General features: G+C 38.1%; 1 protein-coding gene across 2 annotated transcripts in view; it reads left to right on the forward strand.

Moving 5' to 3' along the window:
* LOC113219497 (zinc finger protein DZIP1) overlaps nucleotides 1-13,552 on the forward strand; it is a 62,630-nt gene that overhangs the window by 45,522 nt on the left and 3,556 nt on the right. For both annotated transcript variants that reach the window (XM_026446550.1, XM_026446553.1), the window contains exons 16-21: nucleotides 4,609-4,751; nucleotides 8,237-8,399; nucleotides 8,746-8,875; nucleotides 9,466-9,519; nucleotides 10,955-11,139; nucleotides 12,567-12,697. In XM_026446550.1, the coding sequence (XP_026302335.1) occupies nucleotides 4,609-4,751; nucleotides 8,237-8,399; nucleotides 8,746-8,875; nucleotides 9,466-9,519; nucleotides 10,955-11,139; nucleotides 12,567-12,697 (806 nt within the window). The remainder of the gene's footprint in view (nucleotides 1-4,608; nucleotides 4,752-8,236; nucleotides 8,400-8,745; nucleotides 8,876-9,465; nucleotides 9,520-10,954; nucleotides 11,140-12,566; nucleotides 12,698-13,552) is intronic.

The raw sequence follows: 13,552 nt of genomic DNA on the forward strand, positions 1-13,552 counted from the left end.
ATATTTGAATCAATTTATCATAACTTTTTCTTATTAATTATAATAATTCACTATATATCACTTCTTTAGGAGAATTTAAGCAAATTGTCAACACTTAGGTGGATTCTGGTTTTGTCATTTTTGTCAGGAAGAGAAGTCAAATGATATGTATTTTAATATGTAAATTCAATATTTATTATAACTCTTCCCTTGTTCTCTAGACATTTACCAGTTTTTTATTTTTATTTTTATAAGGCTACAAATTGAGAATTGACTAGATCAGGCATATTCATAATACCTATATGAGGTATACTTTCAAGTCTAATCTTGCTGTGCTAGTGATCAGTCACTTTTTGATGTTTTTATGGGGTTTGCTTATTTTGCTTCCATGTATCTTTGTAATTTGTCTTGACTTTGTATATTTTAGGCAGACCATTTAGCTTAGGATTGCATATCTTCCTGTCCCAATAGTTGTTCATGTTTGGCACTGATTTGGAAGAGTTTGGTTTTAGTTGCTTCATTTTCTTCTTATTTCTTTGTAATTGCTGTTCCAATGTTTAGAAACCTGCTTCTTTCAGAAACAAGAGTGACTGTAGGTGCATTAAATTACAGAAAGCCATAAAAACTTGTTGAGGGAAATTTTGGGGTACTCTGATGAGCATCACTTTAAAAGATATTGTCACCTTCTTATGGGGTCCTCAGCCTTGTTCCACTGTTAAGCAAATAAATTGGGGTGGGTCTTTCCCAGATACTTCTAGCACCTTAAAGATGGCCACAACCCAGGCATCAAACGAGATCCTGCAGGCTAAATCGATTCCACAGACGCTGATTTATTCGAGCTGCACTGCTGGCAAATATTTTACAATCGGTTGCCAATATTTAATTGTAGTGCAATCTACACAATTTAATTATCTATCACTACATGATAAAGTCCCTTCCAACTCAGAAATTCTGGTCGTTGTTTTTTTTTAATTATTGGCTTCATGCCACAATACAATACCCTGGAAACCCTGGGTCATGGTCTACTGAGCAACATTTAGCAGGGCTGAGCCGCCATTGCCAGCTATGGAAGCCACCTCCGGTTTGCCATAATCCCCCTCAACTCTTTTGCCCCACATTGCCTTCTTTGCTTTATGTAGGCATTTGAGCGTCTGAGCCCTATAAAGTTGAAGAGAAATAGGGCTTTAAAAATACTGTCTTTAAGTGATTTTCAACTAACCCTGCTGGTTTCCCAGAAATGGGATGAACAAATCTTACCCTATTTGAGTTCTGAATAATGACACATCATTTTGCTTGCAAGTAACACGCTTCCTCTCTCCTACATACATACCATTTACTGATGTCCAAGACATAAAATCCCGTATTCTTTGAAGAATCTGTGAAACATGTCAGGAAGTTCATAGAAAAGGTCACGTAATTTCAAAACTGGAACTTCAGGTCATGTAGTTCACACTCGTTTAAAAAATGACTAGTGAGGGTTCCTATAGGAATCATGATTGTCCACCATCACCCAGAGTGGTCTTCTAACTTCCAGTTCCAGATTTCACCCTCTGCCTGTGCTTTTAGAGTTCTTCCAGTCAATGTAAGACGGTAGCTTGGAATCACTCAAAGCAAACACCACCATTGGTTGCTGCCGCATTTAGGGGGCTGGACTGGAAAAGAAAATAACCCTTGCCATGCTCCATGTGTACAGCTCTGGCAGTAGATGGGAGAGTGCTGAGGACCATGGAAAATACCTCAGGGTCCACGTGCACCACTGCAGAAACCAGTGACTGCCTCCTTCTAGCACCTGTGTGGAGTTAACATACTGACAGCAGATTAACTGCCATCAATAAATTCCTCAGCTTGTGCTAACATTTTGCAGATAAGTGCTTGCGAAGCTCAATTTTGGTAGTGGTTTGCAAAAACAGTGTGGCTTTTACTAAGAAGTAACTCACACACGCATATTTTTGTGTACCTGCTTTTTGAGCAGAGGCATATTTGATCTTGCTGTTTTATAGATGCTAGAACGTGAGGGCCAGAAGAGATCTTAGAGGCCATTTTATTTTCCAGAAAGTAAACATAGGGGGATTAAGAGCCTGCTTAAGGTTGTTGGGTTTAATTAGTGACAACATCCAGGTTTTCTACTGTCCATAGTTTACTGCAGAGAGCAAATGGAGAAAGGGAAGCTGACGTGGCCTCTGCAGGACCATCTGGATGGCCTTTGGGGAAGTTACTGTACTGCTGTTTCTAGTATCCTCATGTGAAAAATCTATCATTAGTAGGTGGTAGATAAAGTCCTTTCGAACTCAGAAATTCAAGGATTTTAAAAAATCATTTGCTTTGTGCTACAATTATTTGTTTACCATAAATGGGATGTTGTATGTCTGATAAAATTGATCCCATGTATGTATTGTTGTGCATTAGCCTGGCCATCTGCTTGCTTCTGTTTGAAAATTTGTATTTGAAGGAAATGCTAGTCTTTAGAAAGTTTTGCCTTGGTCTTGGTGAGCAATATGTGCTTTAACTAAAATCTTCAGCTGTGGTTGATTTTCAAGTGATTAATTCCACTTCTACATAAAAACTTTATTTTTCCCTGCCTACTCTACATTCTTTCTCTTGCTTCCATTGGCCAGTCCCAGCCTTGTAAGAATCTTTACCAAGGGTGCTGTAATTATTCATAAATGATTTCCCAAAGCAAGCACCAGTATATAAGGGAATTTGAGGATAGAGGGAAATGCTTAATCTGCAGTAGCTTGGGGAAACTCAGTCATCAAAATGAACCTGTCATTAGAGTTGAGGGTGATGAGAGACACATTGGCAAATGAATTCAACAACTAACAGCAAAGGCTTGACAGCTCTTCCAACTGCGGCCAAGTCATTCCAGGCATTGCTTGCCCCTGTATGTGGCCCCAAGTCCCAGAGGAAACGGCCCAGAGCCTCTTTTTACGCGATGCTTCTGTGTACGTCCTTCATTATCTGAGATATTGGCCAAAAGATTCTTTGCATAATTGGGATAAGGGGTATGTCTTTTTCAATGGTAGCACCAAGACTTCCAGGCTCTCTCTTGGTGCCTCTTCTTATTTTGGCCCTAGACAGTTGTACACTTGATGGCCACCTAAAAGCCAAAGCCAGCGACATAGTGGCTGCAGCTATGATTTTGTAGAAGTGCTTTTTTTGGTGGTTTCAGAATATTTGTAAACATTGGTGGTTAAACAGCAGCATGATTGCTGAGACTATACAATTTAAGATTAGTTCTGACTTTTAATATATAATTATATGCAGTTTTATCACTTCAGCTTAGCAAGCTGCAATAGCAAAACATAGAATAGTATTTTTGTGCAGGGTTTTTTTTCTTCTATGTAATGTACAAAAAAGTAATCTGACTAATTTTGCTTTCAGTAAAACCATCTATTTATGTAATAGAAATATTTTTTAATGTGGGAATGGAACTGGTGTTTAGAAAACATCTTAAACAAAAAGACATTTTGTTCAAGATCTCCTGCAAATCCAAGTACTATGGGTATTAAGAATCCCATCTGCTGAGATGGGTGAGGCAGCAGCGAAGGGGAGAGTCTCTTAGGCAGCCTGGAGCCCTACACCTAGGAAGTGCTTTTGATGCCATCCTCTGGTGGGCAAAATGCCCCTGCTAGGAGATTGGGCTCCAAAATGGCAGTATAGTTGTCACATTTCTCCCAGATCAGGCTTTGGACAGTCAGTAAGGGTCTGAGCTGCCGAACATGGCATCTCTTTGATCAAGTCTTTAGTTCCTTTGTACATAAGGACTCAGATTTTTAAAGGTCATGCCATCATTCTTCTCCAAACTCTTTTGAACTTGACATTTTTTTTTTTAGTGGGGAATAAAAAAGGGATAGGGATGGAAGTGAGGAGAGTGTGTCCTGTTGGTTTTGGTTTCTTTGTTTTTAATTATAGGTTGTTTTAAACAAAATACACTTTTGCTAAGACTTTTGTTATCCTTTCTCATTTTGGTAAATGTTTTGAGGGGGATAATGATTTTCACATCTTGAAGTTTTATATGTACTTAGCTTTTAGTAAACTAAAAAACTTTGAAAAAGTTTTTTTTTTTTTTTTTTTTTTTAATAAATTGAAATGGGGTCTCGCTATGTTGCTGAGGCTAATCTCAAACTCCTGGGTCCAAGTGATCCACTCACCTTAGCCTCTGAAAGTGCTAGGATTACAGGTGTGAGCCACTGAGATGGCCAAAAACTTTTAATTATTTAAAGTAAATTGGGCTTTTTCTTCATAAGATGATACATAAATTCTAACAGAGTGAGCTTAGAGATGAATTTTTCAGGAGATAATGATATAATTCTAGTGATAAAACATTAAACTCCTAAATAATTTTTTTCATCATGCTTCTATAGATACATATATATCTATAGTTGTCATCTGATTAAGTGATCCAGAGTCTTTAAAAATACTGAAGTTTTAAAGTAGACATAAAATAGTTTTAAAAGCTATGTAACTTAAGCATTCTGTATTGTGCTGAGTGACTAAAATATCCAAAAGTTTTAAAATATCACAAATACTTACTTGCTGCTTAAAAGCTGTGCTTTGTCATTTTCTGCTTAGAGATTTGATGTATTTGCTTAATTCATTTTTTAACACATTTTTAAAACCTTATTTCAGGAAGAGAAAATGAACAGAAATTAAATAACAACAAAATGCATTTAAGGAAAGCTTTGAAGAGTAACTCCTCCCTCACTAAGGGACTAAGAACAATGGTGGAGCAGAACTTGATGGAGAGACTGGAAACCTTGGGGATTAATGCAGTATGTTCATTCATTTTTGGAGTATTTGTTAGTTTTGCTATATTTTGTTCTCTAAATTAGAAATGATCAGAGAAGAGAAGAAAGCACATCAATTCTGTCCATGTTTGGATACCAGAGGCTAATGTGACCTACTTTATTTATCAAACACTTGAATAGCATTCACTGTGCCTGGCACACTTCTAAGAACTTAACAAATATTAACTCATTTAAACATAGATACAAATCTCTGAAATAAATGACATTAGTATCTTGACAGTTTACAGAAAAGGTAAGTAACTTGATTAACGTCACACAGCTAGTAATGAAGGAGCCAGGGTTTGTATCTAGGCAGTCACAGTGCTGCTTACATTCTGATATTAACCTCAAATCATTGCCTATTACAAAACCAGCACTTCATTAATACATGTTGAATGAATGGATGAATGGATACGATTTCATATTGTTGCCAGATTGAATAATTTTGGTATATCCTGTCATAGAGATTTTTTGCTTTTTCTATTTTTATTGACATACATAAAAGACACAAACCTTAACTGAACTTCATTAGTTTGTATGTATATAAAAAAGTGCATCTACATATGCATATATACATATATATGCAAAGCTTGTGAGCACATATGCATGCATGGGCACACATGGATGTGTATAGTGTGTATGTGTGTATGTAGATATGTATATGTACATGTATGTATCTGTGTATACGCACATATCTGTGTATGTATATACACATTTGTGTATATGATATATGTATGCACATTTGTGTATATGTATATAGATGATTGTGTATGTTTTCAGATGTATGTGTATGTGGCTATATTTGTGGATATACATGTTTGTATACTTGTATGTATATAGGCAGATTTGTGTGTACATGGATGTGTGTGTACGATCTATAACCAGCACCCAAATGATGAGATTGAACATTTCCAACACTCTGGAAGACTCTCTTTACCTTCTCCTGTCAATATCACCCCCTACTTCCCAGTTGGAGAGAAAGGGTATTCTGACTTAGTTTTGCTTGTTCTTGAACCTCATAAAAGTGGAGTCATACACTGTGTAGTATTTTATATCTTCTTTTGCTTATGATTTTATGTATATGATTCATACCTGTTCTTTTCATGTAGCAGTAGTTTGTTCTTTATTTATTGCCTTATAGCATTCTATTGTGTGAGTATACTGCAGTTTATCTCTTCCCTGCTGATGGACATTTGTGTTTTTATTTTGGGGCTCTCTTGGCTGTTAATTCTTGTACATGTCTTTTGGTGAACATGGGCATTTGTTTTTCTTGAATATATATCTAGGGATGAAATTGCTGGGTCAAAGGGTAGGCATATGTTTAGTATAGTAGGTGTTGTCAAATAGTTTTCCAAAGTCTTTGTACCAACTCACACTGCCCCTAACAGAGTTTGAGAGTTTACTTGCTCCACATCTTTAATCAACTCAGTCAGTCTTTTTAAATTTGCACATAGACCCTTTTTAGGTGGGTTTTGACCACCTTTGGGCAGTGGAAATCAAAGACATTCATCCTACACAGATTGTTTCCTGAAACTGTAGTTTTCCATATTGATTGTTTGCAAGTGGCTTTTTGGGCTTTAATTTTAATTGGGACATTTTCTTTTATCCTAAGATTATTAAAACTTTTTTTCCCCTAATGCTTGGAGAGGTTTTTTCAATTTTTTTGTTTGTTTTGTTTTGCCTTATTTTGTTTTTGTCTATCTGGGCTTGAAGAATTCGGTTTCGAAAGTGATTTGGAGAGCTAACTTAATTTTCAGTTGGATCAGGTGTCCCAATATCATTTGTTGTATAATCCATTGTTTCTCCATTTATTTAAAAGGACACTTTTGTCATATAGGAAATCCCTATATATATTTGGATTTGTTTTTGGACTTTCAACTGTTTTACCTTGGCTTTTGTGTATTCCTTTGCCCACACCATACTAATTTAATTGTAGTAGCTTTGTCCTGTGTTTTAATATCTTTTATAGGCCATGCCTTCTTCATTAGTCTTCTTATTTCAAAAATTTATTGGTAGTTCTTCCATGTTTTGTTTTCCAATGAACTTTAGGAATAACTTTTCAACTCCCAGAATAATGCTTGTTGGGATTCTGATTGAAATTGTTTCCAGTTTTGTATATTAAGTAGGAAGGGTTGACATTTGTACAGGATTAAGCCTTATGCTCCAGCTACATGGTATAGGAAGATAGGCATAAAACAAGTGATTGTCCAGACAAATGGGAGATCTGTAATTTAGATTGTATGAAGTGAAATAAAGGAAAAGTAGAGGAGGGGGTTGATTGAATAACTGAGGTCAGAGAAAACTTCTTCTTGGAGGTGGTACTTAATCTGATGATGCAGATTTCTGTCCTGGGCAACTGGGTAGGTGGTGGGGCCAGTTCCTGGGACTGGGAAGGCTGAGGGAAGCAAGGGGTATGAGGACAAAGATGGTAGGTAGCATGTGTGTGTGAGACACTGTTATTCAACAAATATCCCTTTAACTAGTTTTCTTCTGTCTAGATTCCCATCAAATCCAGATGACTTTTCTCATATTGTCTCTTTAATTATGCTATTTGCATAGTTAAAAGTCACCTCTAACCGGGTGCTGTGGCTCACGCCTGTAATCCCAGTACTTTGGGAGGCCAAGGCAGGTGGATCACGAGGTCTGGAGTTTGAGACCAGCCTGGCCAACACGGTGAAACCCCATCTCTACTAAAAATACAAAAATTAGCTGGGCGTGGTGGCGGGTACCTGTAATCCCAGCTACTAGGGAGGCTGAGGCAGGAGAATCATTTGAATCCGGGAGGCGGAGGTTGCAATGAGCCGAGATCGTGCTGTTGCACTCCAGCCTGGGCGATAGGGCCAGACTCTGTCTCAAAAAAAAAAAAAAAAAAAAAAGAGAAAGAAAGTCACCTCTGATGCTCTGATGACCTATTGTTCCTTGTAGAATAACCTTTCAGCCTTTTGGGTTGGCATTTAGTCTCTTCTGGTGGTTTCATCACCCAGGTCTTTGTAAGCATTAACCTGTGGGATGTGCCTTGCCTGTTTCTGCCTCGACACCTTCCTTTCTCACAGGTGTCCGTACCCCATGCCTACCCATCTGGAAATTTCTCCTTGTTTTTACTTGTTTGACTCCACCTGTCCTTCAGGCCACATCTCAGCCTTCCCTTTCAACTTTCTCTGGCCACTGGGGCCTTCGATGGCCTCTCTCCCTGGAATTCGTCTAGCCTTTGTAGACTCATTGGGTCCTTATGACACATAGCCTCGTTGGTCAGCCAGTCATAAACATATGCATGCCTTATGTGCCCAGCTGAACTCCTGGCCCCTTTGAGGCCAGGACAGTGTGTTACTTTTTGGGGCACCCTCACCCTCTACACACAGCTGGAGTCTTGTAAGGATGGATTGAAATGTTGGCATAGTTAATGCTGATATATCCCCATGAAATGAAACCTCCCAGGATAATTGGCCAACTTAACATCTTATTTTTTTCAGGATATACGTGGCATTTCAAGTGATCAATTGCATAGAGTACTAAAAAGTGTGGAATCAGAAAGACATAAACAAGAAAGAGAAATACCTAACTTTCATCAAATTCGAGAATTCCTTGAACATCAAGTCAGCTGTAAAATTGAAGAGAAAGCACTACTATCTTCAGGTAAGCTTGTTACCTACTGCAAATGGGAGCTTAATTTAACAACTTTTTCTTTTTTCTTCTTTTTTTCACCACAAGATATCATTAAATAAATTATTATAATTTTAAATGGTTAACAAATTTTGCCATTTCATTGACAACTCTCTTACTGTTTGTACTATTAAATGCTGGGTCTTGGGTTTTGTTTTTACAGTAAAAACAAAACAACAACCCTAGAGTCTGGCTTTAAACCCTAGAGATGGGATTGTTCATTTTCACAGCAGCATAGGCGGTATTATACCATTTACCTTTGCTTTTCGCTTACTGATCGTAAAGGCAATGGAGACTCATGAATGACACTATATTCCAGATAAGTACAGTGTTTCTCAAATGGATACCCTTTCAACTGGAGAAGTACCCAAAATGATACAACTTCCTCCCAAAAACAGACAACTGATTAGACAAAAAGCTGTTTCTACTGATAGGACATCTGTTTCAAAGTGAGTATTTCAGCCCTCAGATTTATTTTATCAATGTTTGTCTTAGCTCAGGCTGCTTTAACAAAATACCATAGAGTGGGTGGCTTCACAGAAATGTATTATATTCCCATTTTGGAGGCTGAAAGTCCAAGATCAGGATGCCAGTGTAGTCAGGTTCTGGTGAACGCTCTCTGCCTTGCGGACAACTGCCTTCTTCCCATGCCTTCAGATGGTGGAGATACAGTGAGCTTTGGCCTCACTTCCTCTTATAAGGCACCAATCCCATCATGGGGGCCCCCATCTTCAATGACCTCATCTAAACTTAATCACCTCCCAAAGGCCCACCAGATACCATCATACTGTGTGTTAGGTCTTCAACATACCTATTTGGGGTGGGGGGTGCACAGACATTGAGTCCATAACAGTGTTTGGTCCAACAGAGAATCACACTTGTAATTCCTACCAGTCTCTTGTTGACACTTGGTGACTTTTGTTGCTGCTCTTCCTCGTTAGTATATGTCAAAAGCAAAACTCACTAGTTCCATAGAAATGTATCTGAAATTATATTGTTAACTTCTGCAATTTAAAAATATTTTTCTGTTGTTTTTTAGAATTAAGAAAAATATCATGGAAGATCATTTTCCCAGAAAGTCTTCAACTATTACGTGAGTACTGACAGGGATGGGAGGATCATTTTAAAAATTATTTACACTGAATATTCCTTTCATTTTAAAGTAGTGTGCTCATTATGGTTGAATGAAGCCATAATTATTTACTATCATAATTTGTCCCTTTGTGATATGTTATTTGTGACATGTCTTTGTGTCTTTATCAGTTATTACATAAGTCAATAGCCCTTAACCACACTGTGGACTCCATTAAGAAGAGGGACACCTGAGTCATTCTTATATCCACCCCCTGACAATGTTGAGTAATTTCTCAATAAGTACATTTAAATTAAATGGCTGATGTTGAGTTTTTATGCCTAGACCTGTGACAGTGTAAGTTTGTTTTAAATGTAATAATTTCGTGTTCCAGTTTTTTGTGGAAGTTAATAATGACCCCAGTAGCTCTTCCTCTCTTAGATTCTCTTAGGATACTAAAAACCCTACCTCAGTTGCTCATCACCTGTGTGCTACTGACTTAGTTGATTACTGTTTTAAGCTTGTTTTCTTATCTGTAATATGGGATGTTTTAAGTCCCAATTTCCTTATGTGCAATATGGAATAATGCTGCCTTTTTCACAAGAGAGTTCTACAAATTAAATGCGAATGTATGAAGAAGGCTTGGCTCAGTGCTTGGCACTTGTGGGTACTCAATAAATTGTAGGTATATTGTTACTAATTATGAGTAAGACTAATTTGATCATGAATAATTTAATCATCATTGCCTTATTCTGGAGATATTGATGACATAAATATCTCTTCATTGAGGCACTGTGTATTAGAGACAATAAACAATGATTCACCCTTCAAAAGCACTTTTCTTATACATAATCTCATGGGAAGAGCATTATTTCTTGGGATGTGGTGTGAATGAATCAACATGTACAAGACTGACACATTGTCTGGAATTTAGGTGCCCAGTAAATATTATTTAAATGAACAAACACTGCTTTGAACTTCTATTTCACTTTAAAATGGGGGTAATAATTCATGTGATGATACAAATGAGATTGTGTATGTAAAAGCTCTTTGCAATAAAGTGCAGTATAAAGAAACTGTAAGTAATGCCACAATTTTAAAAGATGACTGGTTATACTGAGGAAATGTTTTTCTTTGAGAAATGTTTTTCTTAGGTGTATGAAAACCAAAATTATTAAGAATATACACATTTGGGTTTAGAGGAGACAGGCCCCAGCTTCAGCCCATTTTGATAAACATGCCCCGTGGCTGGCAGAGATCTGGGCGTGGGAGGATGTTTCAGTCATGGGTATAACCTCTGGCCTTGCTGCCATCTTGGTCATAGCCCCAAAGGCACTTGTGCCCACTGGGAATTACCTGAGAAAGGTGCCACCACTTTAAGAGGCATATCTTTTAATATCATAAACCCTGAAGCGTTACGAAAACAGCGCCCGTGTCTCGGTGTTGATTTGTGTAGGACACCTCCCTTTAGTTCAGAGGAGGAGCAGGAGGACGACGACCTCATCCGGGCATACGCATCCCCAGGCCCACTTCCTGTGCCGCCATCGCAAAACAAGGGCAGCTTCGGGAAGAACGCAGTGAAAAGTGACGCGGACTGGACCGAGGGAAGCGAGGACACTGATGATTCTCCCAAGCCCACAGGTGAGCTGTTACCTTGGAAAACTCTCTGGAAACTTTATTTAGGACGGTGGCCCTCACCCGGGTGTACCGAGCATTGGGAGTCTGAGCTCTGGGAGGGTGCGCAAGAAACGGATGCAGCGGATCCCAAAGGCGCCCACGGAAAATGGGCAGGGCTTAGCACTTTTCCAGTTGAAGGAGAGGAAGGAGTTGGGAATGATACCTGGTGTATTAGTTTGCTAGGGCTGCTATAACAGTAGCATAAACTGGGTGGCTTAAGGAACACAACCTTATGGCCTCACAGTTCTGGAGGCTGGAAGTACAAGAGCAAGGTGTAGGCACTGTTGGTTCCTGTGAGGGCTGCCAGGGAGGGTCTGTTCCGCGTCTCTCTCCTTGACTTGTCTTCTCCCTGTGCATGCTCACATCATCTTCCCTCTGTGTGCGTCTCTGTCCAGATGTCTCCTTTGTATAAGGACATTGGATTAGGGCCCACCCTAATGACCTCACTTTACCTTGATTTCCTTTGCAAAGACTCTGCCTCCAAATAAGGTCACATTCTAAGGAATGGGGGTTAGAAATTCAACATGTGAATTTAGAGGGACACAATTCAACCCAGGACACTGGGTGACTATGAGAATGGCTGTTCTAATACACTGTGCTGCCTCTTGGAGCTGGAGTAATACTAAAGGAAGACACGATCTTAGCCTGTCACTGCAAGTATTTGCTGACGAGAAGTAGAGCTGATGGGTCATTATTTTTTTTTTAAATTCTACTTAATGCAATTTTAAAATTATATATTTTAAACATATCAGATGTAATTTATTGTATTTAATATATTGTATGTAATTTATTATATTTAATATATCTTTGGATGTAATTTGTATTGTATATAATGTGTATATACCATATATTTGTGTAATGAGATAAAATATAACGAATTCATTTAAAAATTCATATTGTTTTTGTAAACACCCTTATGAATATTCCATTCATACAGGTTATCTAACTGAAATTAATTTCTGACCACACACTTGAATGAGATCATCTGTCTTTGATTTAAAATGAAAACTTTAGGCCAGGCACAGTCACTATCACCTGTAATCCGAGCACTTTGGGAGGCCGAGGCAGGAGGATTGCTTGAACCTGGGAGTTCAAGACCAGCCTAGGCAACATAGCAAGACCTAGTCTCTATTTTTTTTAATTAATTAAATAAAATGAAAACTTTATAGCTCATAGTCTCAAGGATTATGATTATTTTAAGCATTATGTGTTTAATTTTTTAACCCCAAAGTACATCAACTGATTTGGAAGTAATACAAATATAATTATTTGGAAATAATTATATTTCCAAAGCTTAGACTCTTTCAAAGTTTCCTGTAAGGTTATTTTGGAACTGAAGATCGATGAAATTTCTAGATACTTCACTTGCCTAATTTTTATTGATCTTATAGGAGCCACCATTAAAACACCTACTGAAAAAGTTGAAAAGATGTTTTCACATCGCAAAAATGTGAATAAACCAGTTGGTGGAACTAATGTTCCTGAGATGTTTATCAAAAAAGAAGGATTACAAGAACTAAAGGTGAAATCACTTTTACTTTCTAGATATACATTTGTCTTTTGACAACACCTTAATGGTCATACTTTTTGTAGTGAAATATAAAACAGATAGTTAGCTGGTATAGTAGAGGTTGAGGTTTTCACCTTTCTTGTTCTCAGTATTGCATTTCTTTACATTCCATAGACAGTCAAAGATACTGGTGTGATAACTGCAACAATATATAATAAGCATCACACTTTACAGGTTTTCAAAATCCTGTCACATGTATTATTTGATACTTGCAGATATCAAATTATTTGTACAAAGAAATTTGTGACTGACTAGAATTGGGGCCCTTCAGATCTTCTCCACTACCCTCGCATGAGACCTTAGGGACTTTTAAGGGTTTAGCCCCACTTGGGAGCTGAAGTGAGGGTGGAGCTCAATTTCCTCTGTCTGCATTAAAGAAGAAGCCCAAACGTTTTCCCAGCGGTTCTAACAGCCAGGATGCCAGAAGTGTTTCTGTGGATGGAGCTCTCCCATTGTATTTCTGGGCACAGCAATGAATCATCTGTGTTGACTGGTCTTCCAGTCCAGGGCATTTTGTCAGATTACTTTTATTAGTTAATTCTATTTGTGTTACACAAGCTAAAAATGACAGAAAGTCCTGTGTCATTCAAGAGAGTGCAAAAGCATCTTTCTTTAGGAAGGACATGCTAAAACCGTGTGCACCTTCCAGTTGGGGGCTATTTCTCCAGGCCTTGAGTGTGATGTGCCCACAGTTAGATGTCATTATTATCACAGAGGTAAGAAGTGAGAGCAGACCTCACTCCTACTCCAGAGCACCCTGCCTTTTAGAGTTTCATACCCCTACAGTGTAGCATTTCTGGAATTTTC

The sequence above is a fragment of the Piliocolobus tephrosceles genome, chromosome X (assembly GCF_002776525.5).
Source record: "Piliocolobus tephrosceles isolate RC106 chromosome X, ASM277652v3, whole genome shotgun sequence".
Classification (NCBI taxonomy): Eukaryota; Metazoa; Chordata; class Mammalia; order Primates; family Cercopithecidae; genus Piliocolobus; species Piliocolobus tephrosceles.